General features: G+C 42.2%; 1 protein-coding gene across 3 annotated transcripts in view; it reads right to left on the reverse strand.

Annotated features, from left to right (window-relative positions):
- PGAP1 (post-GPI attachment to proteins inositol deacylase 1) overlaps positions 1 to 13,577 on the reverse strand; it is an 89,929-nt gene that overhangs the window by 17,486 nt on the left and 58,866 nt on the right. For 2 of the 3 annotated variants that reach the window (XM_053280279.1, XM_053280296.1), the window contains 5 exons: positions 12,345 to 12,435; positions 11,324 to 11,521; positions 8,676 to 8,811; positions 1,797 to 1,847; positions 366 to 589 (listed from right to left, as the gene is read on the reverse strand). In XM_053280279.1, the coding sequence (XP_053136254.1) occupies positions 366 to 589; positions 1,797 to 1,847; positions 8,676 to 8,811; positions 11,324 to 11,521; positions 12,345 to 12,435 (700 nt within the window). The remainder of the gene's footprint in view (positions 1 to 365; positions 590 to 1,796; positions 1,848 to 8,675; positions 8,812 to 11,323; positions 11,522 to 12,344; positions 12,436 to 13,577) is intronic. The other variant, XM_053280288.1, reaches the window with a different exon arrangement.

Raw genomic sequence — 13,577 nt, forward strand, 5'->3', positions numbered from 1 at the left:
TATAGGAGCTTAAAAAAAACCAAAACCCAAATATTCAAAACTAATGATTGGAATGTTTCTGGTTTTTGAACACTAGCTTTAATCATGGGAGCAGAGGTCATAAAACTGTATATATATTTTTAGGGGGTAACAGTATTAAAGAGTTTGAGAACTCTTGTTCCGAGTATTCCCTTGTCCGACCACTTGTGGCTGCTGGCAACGTACTTGCTTCTGACATTCACAGACAGCCTTTGTCTATGTATCACAAACTTGCCTGATTAACATTATAAGCCTTCCAGTTTTTAAGACTGCTCTAAAGCAGTGAAATACGAAGGAAACTATAATGGGTTTTTTAAAAATAAGACCTACAAACTCAAAATGGTTACCTGAGATTTTTTAGCCAGTAAATTAAAGATGGACAAGTAAGTAGCACAATCCACGTGAGCAAGTTGATGACGGTAACATGCATCCTCAGGCTATCTACCATTCTGTCAATGGCTGAGGGGCCGATAGAGGATGTTGCTGCTTCTGCAATGCTGTCCACTGATTCACAGCTTTTCCCACATTCTTTTTTTGAATCATCTGAAATTTGTTCTGAGTTCTTCGAGGACTATAAAATATAACACATACGTATCTATTTAATATCCTCTTAGGAACAATAAGAACTGATCACATTTATGGCAGAATAGTTAGGTTTTGATGTTTCGGTAGTACAGGTTGAGAAAGCTGTATTTTCTTGCTGTAGACAACAAAAAACCTGCAGCTGCTCCCTGGCTCTCTTCTCCCTATGCAATCATGACGCCAGTCAAGGACAGATTGTCCAGATGGCACCTGTGCCCTGGGGCAGTTAGTACAGGCACCTCACCTCCTCCCCCCACCCCCACGGCATCACCTCATATAGCCTGCAACCACTCCTTACCTTCTCTCCTCCCTCCACCTTAAGCCCAAACCCCTGATGCCAACACCAGCGGGTGGGGCCAGCCCTGCCTGAAGAGCCCATCCCCATCTCTCCACTGTCCAGAAGGTAAGGCCGTAGGGGATTTAAACTAGGAAGAGTCTGGAGGAGGAAGGGAGGCAAGAAGGAGCATCCAGCACAGAAGAGCTTTTGTTACTTCCATTTCTCAAGAGGCTTTGCTTCCTCTCCCTGCCTTCTCCCAAGAGGCTTGTGGGTTGTGCTTTGCTCCCCAGCAAAGCACACAAGCCTGTTGGGAAGGTGCAGGGGTGTGGTGGTGGGGAGAAATGAAGAAAGAGAAAGCAATCATTGGGGGAGCGGGCTACTGAATCAGCCACCTCTTTGGTAGTTCCAGCAGCCCCTCCCCCCTCAATTGCTTTCTTTCATCTCTCCCCCCTTCCGCCAACAGGCTTGTGTCATTTCCTCCATTCAGGGCAGACAAAGCGTGAGCGCTCAACCCGGTGCTGGTGCTGATGCTGGCACTGCCACCACTTCAGCGCCTCATGACTGTCCATTTGCAGCATGCCTACTCTCTATTAGACACCAAAATAAGACAAAACAGAACGGAAGTGGAGGTAGGAGAAGCAGGTGGGATTTTTGATGTGAAGATGAAAGAGGATCCAACCAGTCTAACACGGGAAGAGAAGACTTGGGCCAGTGAAAGTGAAATGGCAACCCCAAACTTAAGGAAAAGGAAATGGATTTGCAAGGGGGTGGTTTACAGACCAAAGTACTCAGAGCTCCAGAAGAGCTGCAGCTGACCTGCCTATGAGAGAGGCCCACAATGCCAGACTCACAAGCCTAGGGCTATGACAACAATCTAGCGTTCGCTTGTAACATGAAAGCAGATACCTAACAGACTTACCATATTAAGGACACTTAGTTCTGTTCTTACATTTGAATGTAGCTTAATAACCTGCATAACAAAAGAAACGTTTATATTTTTTTCTTGCAACATCATCTGCTTATCAACCGACTCTGGGCTGTATCCAACAGGGCTTTCTCATGCTGCCTCCCTATTGCAGCCCCATTCCCCTTCAATGGGCAAGAGACCCTCACGAACAGTGTAGGATGGGGTGTCACAATAAAAGCAATCTTAGGCAATGTGTGGGCTGCCTTGTATGAAGTGCTTTTTTCCAGTCACTCAAGGAACCTATGCAGACAACCCTCTCTTCCAGCTATATCATCATTTCTCCAAATCATCTCATACTGTGAGGCAAGAATGAGAAGAAAATGTTTGCATACAACCGTTACAGGACTACTTGTGCTTCAGTATTAGAGATAAAACATCCAGGAGCCAAACTACCACCACAGAAAGTTTTAGGAAACATGAGTTTGTGGGGTGGGGAACCCTCTAATGAAATATTTCCTTTTCCAGAATAACAAATTCTCCATGGGAAGATTTTCCCTCCATGCCTTCAAAGCTGTCAGCAATTTTACATCTCTATTCAAAATAGCCATTATGAGAAATGTCACAATCATTGCCTAAAAATGACTCCACCCGCTGCTACATATTTTAGTGAATGCAAAAGAAAAAACAGGTTGTTTACTTGTAACCGATGATCTTTCAAGTGATCCATGTTCACTCACAACCTGGGTTCTGCACCTGGGCAGTAACCCCTCGCAGAAGAATTCCAAGCTCTGGGAGGTGCTCTTCAGCTACGCCGAATCACACATGTGGCACGACTTATTTTTTTGGTGTGAGAGCACTATTCTCCTCAGTTCATTCATCACAGTGGCTGATCAGGAAGAGGAATATTCATGGATGGAGACAGGTAAGTCACTTTAAATGTGGAGGTATCCTAGCAGCATGGTAGGCCGTGTGGGTGTTATGAGTGAGCATGGATCACCAGAAACATCACCTGTTTCAGGTAAGCAACCTGTTTATCTTTGAGATCCATGTTCCCTCACAACCTGGGTGATTAACCAGCTCACCAAGATGGAGATGGGAGCTTGGATACCATTCAGAGATCTTTTTTGAGGACCAACCGACCAAAGTTGGTCTCCACTGCTGAGTGGATATCCATAGCATAGTGCTTAACAAAAGGTAGGTCTGAGAACTACATGGCCACCTTGCAGTTTTCTTTCATACTGATGCCAAACATGTGAGCTGCTGACATGAGGTTTAGATAGTAAAGACTTCTCCAGCAGGGTGAAAGGTTCTGGAAGCAGTTAGGCAAGACGGTATCTTGATTTAAAAGAAAATCAGAGACCACCTTCAGAGTGAAAGAAGGGTCAATCCGAATAATGACCTCATCAGTGTAAAACTTAGTGTAGCGAGAGTTAGAGTGGAGAGCTGTCAGTTCACTGAGACTTCATGCTGAAGTTAGAGTAATGAGAAAGGCCACTTTCAAGGACATGGACTTGAGGATAGCAGAGGAGTGGTTAAAAAAGGGGGGGGTTCAGTGAGAGAGGACAGGATCAGAGAGAGGCTCCAGGGTTCAAGGATTACGGAAAAGAGGGAAGAGGTTGTTCACACCCTTAAGGAATCATTTGGAATCTGGATGGGGGAAAACTGAGCAGCCATCCCAGCCTGGGTGTCTAAAAGTGCATCTTGCTTGCTCTTTCTGCAAGAGAAGCATTTGATAGGCCAGAACATTTGAGACACTGACATGGTAGAGAAAGACATTGACACACTTGGTAAATACAAGGGGGGATGGGACATGGAGAGGCCCAAGGGAAGGACTTTGTATTGGTAGGCCAGTTGACTCAGAGTGAAATGCAGGTACTTTGTGTGTGCAGGATGTATTCCTACATGAAAGTACGCATCCTTGAGATCCAGAGTCACAAACTATTTGTCCTTCATGAGCCAAGGGAGAATGGTTTGCAGAGATATCATCCTGAACTTTCTGGTCTTCACATGTTCGTTCAGGTTGAAGAGGTCCATGATGGGCTTAAGGCCTCTATACAATTTGTGCACCTGCAAATACCTCAAATAAAAGCCTGTCTTCTGATCTTCTGAGGAAACAGTCTCTATCGCACCTTTCTATAGCAAGGAACGTACCTTTTCTGTGAGGTAGGCGTTGAGTGTGGTGGCTTTTGAATTCAGTGGCATAGCCTGTCGATATTATGGACAACACCCAGGCATCTGATGTTATATGGTGCCAAACACCGGAGAAAAGGGCAAAACAAATCGGAGGATGTGGAGACTGAGGTATTTCCAGTGCCAGTACATCAAACACACTGGATTGGTCCTCGAGTTTTTCTCCTTGCTGCTGTCAGTTGTGCAGGTGCTTGGGTATGCTATAGTCATATAGACTATAGTTTTTGTAGTCTTTCTGTTTGAGTTGTTAATACTGGAATTTTGGTCTTTCAAAGGATCAGTAACACTGAGGAAATTAGGACTGTTGGAAAGTGGTGGTAAAATTCCGCAATGTGTAGCGGGGCTTTTTCATTCTCTCAATTGTCTCATCCATCTGTGAGCTGATAAGCCCATCTCCCTCAAAAGGCAAAATTTTGGCTTTGTCCTTCACAGAGGTGGACCGCAGCCAGGCGTGCCAACAAAGGGTCACTGCACCGGCCAATGATCGAGATTCAGTCTCAGTAAAACGTTTGGTGGTGCTGAGATACTGTCTTGTGATGACTTGGCCAGAGCAAACAAATTTATCCTTAAAATCCTCAGGGACATCCTTCAAGTCCTCTTTCAGATTGACCCAAACCGAATAATGCAATTTGGCCATACAAGCCGTATAATTCAAAATGTTCAAGGCCAAGCAAGAAGAGGAATAGAACCTCCGTCCCATCACATAAAGTTTTCTGCCCTCTATCTACTGGGATAGAATGAATTCTACCCACTTATTGCTAAGAGCACCACAGTCCACCACCAGAGAGTTAGGAAGGGGTGCCTAAAAAGGAAAGGGCAGAAGTCCTCCTGGATGCAATACAGGCTCTCAAGTCTTTTTGAGGCAGTAGTGGAGGCAGCAGGTACCTCCCAACAGACCTTTGGAGAGTTAGACAGGACCAGCAGCATGAGCAAGGTGGTGGGCTGGGCAGTCAAAGTAGCAGCAATGAAATCATAAACCAGATCTTTAACTTCCAGTGTTGGTATTTTTAGCTCCGGGCCCAAAGCTTTCACCATTTTGGTTACTTAAATACAGAAGAAGCGTGTCTCCTCTGTTGGTGAACTTGAAGGCAGACTGGCTACTGTCTCATCAGGGGACTGGTCCAAAGGGTTTTCGGTGTGGACCAAATCTCCTTCCGAGGATGGGCTGGAGGTGCCTACTTCAGAAAGGTCATCCCACTCCAGGGAATTCTCAGGAGTCTCTGGTGGATCAATGACCTCCACATCAGCATCTGACACACGAGTAGGGGCAGCTGAAGCAAGGTTCCTCATACCCACAGGTACCGCAGGTGTTTTAGGGCACTTGAAAGGAAAGGTCTGAGCTGATAAAATAACAGGATCCTGACCTTTGACAGGAGAGGACTCATGAGTACTCTTCAGTTTCATTGTCTTTCATAGTCCTGCAAATCATAAAGCAGAGCCAGCAAGGGCATATAATTCAGGTCTCTATCTACAAGACCCAAAGCCCCAGGCGAACTCCAGTAGTCCATGGATGCATAGTAAGATAAAGAAAGGTACAGACGCTTTCTCCAATGTTGAGTGTGAGAGCAATGTGGAGCCACCCTGGCAGGCAAAGCAGACTCTATCTTAGTGACCAGTACAAATTTGGTGTTATCTCCGTTGAGACCGTGAAGATGGAAACCTTTAAGGGTGGACCCTGACAGAGTACTGGTTGAAGAACCCAGCAGAGACACCTAATAGCAGGCTGTAGACTTGTCACCCAACACTGAAGAACCCTTCTGGATGGTTGGTGTTCTTTGTCAGGACAGTCATGAAGAGAATGTGCTGGGGATGAAGCCAAAGAGAAGTCTATTACAATGAGAGAAGGTACTCTAGGCACCGGCAGTGGAATAACCCACGATTTTGTCAAAAGCAGTGGTCTTGATGAAGGTAGTTTTTGGACAGGTCATCGGGGTGGAAGTTGACATTGAAGACATCAGGAGCAGAAGCGAAGATGGAGAGACAATAGTCAAAGTTGTCACCGATGCTGGCGAACACTCAATGTCGACGCAGCCGATGTAGAGGGTAAATAAACCTTGAAAGACGCTTGCGCAGTGGATAGCGAAGGGGTAGGAGGTGACACCATTTACGCCGACCAAGTACAGTCATCCCTCACCAACCGTGGGTTTCCCAATTGTGGTTTTAGGTATCCGCGATTGGGAAATTGTGGCTGGTCTCGCCAACCACGACCCAAGTATCTGAGGTTTGGCAAGATTTGGGGGGGCAATTTTGGGTGGGGTTGGGTTTTTTTGCTATTTTCTGGTCTTCTCTTCACTTCTTTTACTGACTCATAGTGATTTGGGGGATTTTTTCCCCTATTTTAAACTGTATTTTGCAGGCCTTTTGCAACCATGATTCCTCTAACCCCGTTTGCCATCAATTTCAATGGCTCGCCAACCATGAGGTTTTCCCAGAACGGAACCTTCATGGTTGGCGAGAGATGACTGTAGATGGCTTTGGTTTCATCGACATCGAAGAAGAAGAAGTTGAAGTCTTGCAGCACTTGAGGCTCAATGATCCCTGAGACCTGGAACACTCATGATTATGCTTCTTGTAGCAGCAACATTGGGAGTAGACACTGACCACCATCAGCTTCTTGAAAGTAGAAACCCCATAGCCCCTATAAGAAGGAGCTCAAGAAGAAGACACAGAAGTTGAGGCTTAAGTTGACTTTGAACTCGACAGACGATGCATAGCAGGAGCTGCTCTCGGTCCCGATGAGTGGATGTTGGTTGAGTTTGTCAATGTTGACTGTCCCGGATAATTCGTCATTGGTGTCTGAGGCCAAAGTGCAGTCTCTTAAAGGGCCGCTCGCAAACAAAGTTCATGGCTCTTTTTAGTCTGGCAAGAAAAGACCAGGCATATTTTGTAGGCCTTCACACTTTGCCCAAACAAATTAAACACTCATCGTGTTTGTCCAACAAGGGCAAAGTACACCTGCAAGAACTACACTTTTTGAAAGTTTTTCTAACATCCATTAGAGCAAGAAGGGGCAAGTCGAAAGAGAAAGACAAAAAACAGACTGTGGTCAGAGGCAAAATCACTGGGTAAACAAGCCAGAGGGACAAGCAGAAAAATAAGCCGAAAAAAATGATTTGAAGAAAAGCTGAGGAACCACGAGAGTAGAGCAAATCCTTCCCAATGCAAGCAGCCTGGCTGTCAAGAAGGAACTGAGGAGAGTGGTGCTCTCCCACCAAAAATAACAGTTGTGCCATGCTCGTGATTTGGTGGAGCCGAAGAGTGCCTTGAGGAAATTGGAATTCTTCCACAAGGGATTACATAGCAGGTGCAGAACCCAGGTTGTGAGGCAACATGGATCACCTCAAACATTCTAAAGTTTCAGTAACTCAGACTGAACAGCTCAATTATGCGCAACTTACCACTCATGAAGCCTGGTTTGGATCAAATTGTAGGTATTTTAGATACCCACACATTGGTACTTACAAGATAACGGAAAGATCCCAGATTTATAAGAGAGAGCCAAATGTTGTGAAACAAGCCTGATTTATATGCTACATATGCTAGCATATGAAATTAGGCTTGTTTAACCAGTGTCACAAAGTGACCAGTTCTTTATACAGTGACCACATACAGTCTGGGAACGAAGGTAGAAAGAAGACCCCAAACACTCCCAAATAATTCAATGGGCTTTATTATAGAAAGTTGCTCATCAGGATAAAATTCAAACAGGTCATCCAAGTTAAACATGTTTCTGATTCAAGGTGTAGTGCAATGTGCCTAGCTATCACATGTGTGTGCAATCAATAATTACAGCTGTCTAATAAATCCTAATAAAACAGGATTCTACCAAGGGTGGAATTCTAAAGACAGCATTTACACACACTAGCAATTTGGATATGCTGGTGCCCAGCTCATTCATGTTAAATCAAAACTCATATCCCAGCAGGCCAGGTTGAGTCCTCATCTTTTCCAGTACCACTGAACTCCTTGTAACAGGAATTCAAATGGAGTAAAATGATTAAACTCCTAGAATTTGCCTTAACTTGCTTTCAGGTAATGTCTTTGGGGGAAGCTAGGAGCTTAGCTTGCACTTCCTCTTACAAAAAAAGTCCACATTAATCGTTTGGTGATTGCTCTGCTTTGCCAGAGGATAATCCTGTCTTTCTCTGAGAGATATTTGCTATATAGAATTAGAAGCAGTGCTATACCCTATTGCTGTCTTTAGAATTCCACCCTAGGTAGATGCACACAAAATAAAATGGTTTAACTGCTCTCTTACACCTATAGCTTTGAATTCTCCTTCCTAACACCTTTTAACACTCCCTGGACCAGGCACCAGAAAAATCTGAGGACAAAAAAAGATGCCCATTTGCAAGCTCAAGAGATGCAGATTTGCTTTGGGAATGCAATGTTTATATAGGGCCTATATGTGGAAAATTCCATGCTCATAGGCCTGTACTGCACAGTCCATATTAGACATACGCTCTGGGAATCAACCATACAATTTGAGCGCGCACACACACACGAAATTAGGCATGTGCATAGTGTGTATGCAAACAGACACCCACATGTGGATGTCTGGTTGACCCAGAGATAGGACTGGCACGAACTCTCTCCCTTACCATCTTGGCCTCTAGCCAGTGAGAAGACTGCTCAAACTAGTTCATGGGATTTAGTACATACAGATACTAATCCACCATATGCAGCTTGCTGAATAAATACCTTGAAGACGTAATGAGAATAGGTGATTAATATAGCCAATGCACCACACGTGGTCCAGCTCAAAAGAACAATGGAAGCAGCTACACACAGCCTTCTAGGCGTAAGCAACCTGTTGTCTGGTGGAAGGTCAGACGGTCTATCAAATGCAAAATGAGAACATGCATAATTATGTACACACAATAAAGTTTCAAGACCTTAACAGTAAATCAATCATTTTTCAAAGCATAATGGCTCAGCTCAGTAAGTACATTTTATCTATTTGGCCATATACCACAACTTCAAAAGTTCAAAACCAGTATTTCCATAGATACAACCTATATAGATTTGCCTGAACTACATGATGTGAGCTGTGATTTGAAAGTAATGACTCAATTTCAGACCTCAAGCCAAACCATTGTTTGCTCTAAGCAGTTTAGAACCCACATTATAGTTTGATTTTCAATTTCAGTTTGACATCCTGGCTTGCTCACAAACTGTGGTTATAAAAATTTGATATTTGCTGTTGGATGCAATAGCAAATCTTATCTTGCTTTAAACCCATAGAAGTATAGTATTCACAATGGGTCTGTCTTCTCTCACACCATGAACTGGTGTCTCTGAGGATTCTCTCCCTTACAGAAGATTGCTTCCTGCTCAAATACTCAGAGAAGTCAAGCATTTTCTGGCTTCTTTGGGTCAAAGTCTAAAGCAGAAATTATTTTTATTTAGACTTGATAAATGGAATAAAGGTATTCCAAGTTGCCCTAAAGAACAAGCAATTGTTCTTTGTCAAAAAAAATCACAGTATGATTATGAAGAATTTTGAGAGCAACTTGTGAGAGGAAAATGCGGGGTGTGTGGGGGTGGGGTGTAGAAATGTAATCAAGCCAAAAGCTGTGAACAATGGCAATTTTCAAGTTGGCTGTTACAGTAATACGTAGGAGTAGAAACTCACTGCAGTTTCTATGGACTAAAATGGAAAGTCAAGTCAAAGGCCACGTAAAGCCTTGAAATGATATCTAACCTTCAAAAATAAAAGTAGGGCAATAAAAACAATTTGGTGTGAAAAGGCTATAGAGGGTGAATTCATTGACATTATTCTGGAACAGAACCATAGTAAATGGTTGACTCCTTGAGGAAATTGAAGATATTTTATATGACATGTTCAAAACTTGATTGGAAAAATATGACACTCCATTTCCAATTGAAGTAATCCTGCAATGGTCAGTCTGTGAATGAAGTTCTATATTTTAAAAGTGAACACCTAGATATGAACCAACATTTCAACCAAAGTTGGGAGCACTGTTTCAGATGAGTTATCCAAAGCTATTCAAGTACAACAAAGAGAAAGTCAAACAATAGTAGTATTAGGAAAATATTTGCTCAACAGTTCAAGGCCAATTCACACATTACATGTTTACATGCACACCTAAAGTGTTTTTAAAATATACTTTAAAATGTAACATGCAGCGGATATTTTACATATATTTGCAAACATGCACACCACACAGGTATACTAATCAGAAAGTTATTTACTTCAGCTCCCTGTTGAATATACCCTGAGAAGCAAAATCAGCATTACGCAGTCTCTATGCAATGTGTGAATTAGCCCTCATATATTCAAGGACTGTCAGTTTTCTTCATTAAAAAACACCAAGGTTTCTGTGCTTTATATTGCTGAGTAGTCATTACTACTTTCGCTAAACATTAGTCTTCGTTCTCCAATTCAAGAATGTTCAGTTGATCAAATGTGAATATATTTGACCATCACCTGTTTATATAATACCCTTTTCTGAGACAGAGGGGGAATGGAGAAAGTTTATCAATCCTTATTTTAGAAGAAAAGACCATGTTTTAATACAGTAATCAGGAATGAAAATAAAGCAGACTTTAAAATAAACTATGTCTTTAAGTCTCAGCACCAAACATTTGTATTCACCAACTAGAATAGTCTTCAATCAGCCAAAGTTTTAGCTGATCATTTACTATTACATTTCTGCACCACCCCATCCAATGGCTCTGGCAATTTACAAACTCTACCCATTAAGCTGATTAAAACTTGCAAGCCTACTAATCATACATAAGAAGGCAATGCCTAATCTTTTATGGAAGTGAAAACCAAGAATAGAGGGTTATTATAAAGGTCTATGCTCCTGGATGAGAAATGAATGTTAAGACTGAAAAATATTTAATAGCATGTTACAAACAAATGTTAAATGCTATCTGAAATTAAGCTTTGGCTCACATTTTAACTTGTAGCCTCCTTTGTTAGAATTTGAATGTGTTTTGCTCTTAATTCACAGAAAAATTAACTGTGTAAACAGTTATCCTGGCTTTGAGGACAATCTGGTTAATTCCATTTATTATTAAATGTGTTACAATCCTACAACCAACTATGGTTTATATCTAATATAAATCTGTGTTTACAGAAGGCTCTTCCATTCATCGAAGGAACTTCCACAAGCACTGCAGTATGTTTTCATACAACCCTAGTTCTAAAAATTCCCTGAAAGTTCATCTTCTGATGACCTATTTTCTTAATTAATAGAAACTACCCTCAAGTTCAGTTCGGCTAGCAACTAACTAATGAATATATATACAGCCTTATATAGTATTTGCTACTTTGACAATCTCATATGCACATAAATTTGTAGTCTATTGGTTTTTACCTGGTCACAGCTAACCACAGTGAAGATGAGAGTCTTATAGATGAATTGAAGAGTATACCACCCCAATAGGCAATGCCAGTTCCAAACATAAAAAGAATCAGGGATACAAAAGGAAATGATTTATCCTGGTTGTTCGGTGTAACAGCATCCAACTCCGGTAATAATAATATATCCCAAATTCCTTTAAACCAGTTAAGCCTGGGGGGAAAAATGCATAGCATATGTTGGTTTGCTTTAATAACTGCAGTTAGGAACATAGATAGCTGCTTTATACTGAGTCAGACCATTGGTCTATCTAGCGCAGTATTGTCTACACAGACTGGCAGCAGCTCCTTCAAAGTTGCAGGCAGGAATCTCTCTCAGCCCTATCTTGGAGATGCCAGGGAGGTAACTTGGAACCTTCTGCATGCATGCATGTATGTATGCAGATGCTCTTCCCATAGGCCCCATCCCCTAAGGGGAATATCTTACAGTGCTCACATGTGGTCTCCAATTCAAATGCAACCAGGGTGGACCCTGCTTAGCTAGGGGGTCAGATCATGCTTGCTACCACAAGACCAAGATTCATAATTAATCTTAGTAATACCAAATAACATTTGCTTTTATATGCATTTTTCTTCAGTTTTCTTGAAGCTGCTTACAAAAGTGTAGTCTTAATCAACATCTCCATGTTATCCTTCTTTGTGACTTCACACAGATGCCCTTCAGGAAGAGTTTACAGTCATGTGTCAGAGCTGTTCCTCTGAAAATGATCCTATTGAATCCCCCTATTACTTCTATTTCTCAACTTTATTGAAACACTTGAATTCAAAAATTCCAGATCTTCATTCCACTTAAGCTCTTTTTAATCCTACATCTTGATAGCCTTAAAAGTCTTATTGTTTGAGAATCAAGTATATTTGTCAGCTTAGGAACAATTTCCACTATTATAGGTCATCCTAATTGTAGGCTTCAGCTTTTGCAAGTCAACATGTACTCCATTTTGATTTAATTCTTTACCAGGCATTAAAAAGCATCTTACCCCAACAAGAACTTAATAATATTCACAACAGGTTCTACTTTGTAGGGTCTGGCTGCTTTTGTAAGTGCAGGAACAAAGTCTGAACACTGGCCTAGAACAAAAACAAAACAAAAATCTAAAATCAGATGCACAGATTAAAAGTTTAACAGAAAGTTATACACATAATTCAGAAACTGGAATGATGGAACTTACCTGATAGATTAATTATCTGCAGTAGAAAGGAGCGCATCCCAATACAAGTTGCTCCTCCCACTCATTCCCAAGGCAGGGCCAATCATACTCAAGCTTTAGATTTCTATATATAGGAGAATGAGCCCCCCTGCTCCTGGTTACAGACGTAATGAGCCAACAATGCAATTGAAAGAATACAAGAACAATAAGAACAATAACGATGCTGCACACATCAGGAAAGGGATGAATCTCAAAGGAATGCATTGACTGAAGATGACCAAGGCCAGCCTGGAAAGCACCCAATGGAAAAAGAATAGCTACGTAGCTCTAAACCAGACAAGACACAAGAAAGGGTGGACTGGATACACTCTGTTCCTCTGCAGAGAATGAGCCTATCAGATTAGTTCTAATGTTCTATTCTGCTACATTGGAGAAGTCTAGCCGGATACGGATCTGCAAGAACCCTTGTGACATTAAGAGAGTATCTTTGTCAGAAACACACGGACCCATACTTGCTGCATACACTCCTACCCAACCCGACATCTGCTGATGCCAGTAACTGCTGCTTAAATCACTGAGGTCAGTGATACCCAGGTAGCCACCCTGCAAATGACTAAAGGAGCCCAAGTTTAATAGGCTACTGAAGTCGCTGCATTGTGTGTAGATTGGACCTATACCCAACCTCTGGTGGCAACAGGCCAAAACTGCTGTAAGGCTTGTGCTATACTTATCCTGATCTACTTTAAACTTAGTCTGAAAGAATGAAGGGAAGAACCTGAAAAAAAGAACCTTCTCTTGCACAAGTGGAACAGCATCACATTTCCCTTATCTTTAGTCTATGCTAAGAATGAATTGAGGGATTCCCCCAAAAGATTTCTCCCTTTGAAAGGGGTGGATGTCAAGCTAAACTTATGATCCACCTTCTAACTTTTAAGCCACAGATGGTGTCTTATAGTGACATCTGAGACTAGAGTGCACAAGGACTGCCGTGCGTCCAGGCTCACATCCACCACGAAGGCAGTGGCCTTGCATAATTAGTTACCCCCCTAGACACACAGATAC

The sequence above is a fragment of the Hemicordylus capensis genome, chromosome 1, assembly GCF_027244095.1.
Source record: "Hemicordylus capensis ecotype Gifberg chromosome 1, rHemCap1.1.pri, whole genome shotgun sequence".
Classification (NCBI taxonomy): Eukaryota; Metazoa; Chordata; class Lepidosauria; order Squamata; family Cordylidae; genus Hemicordylus; species Hemicordylus capensis.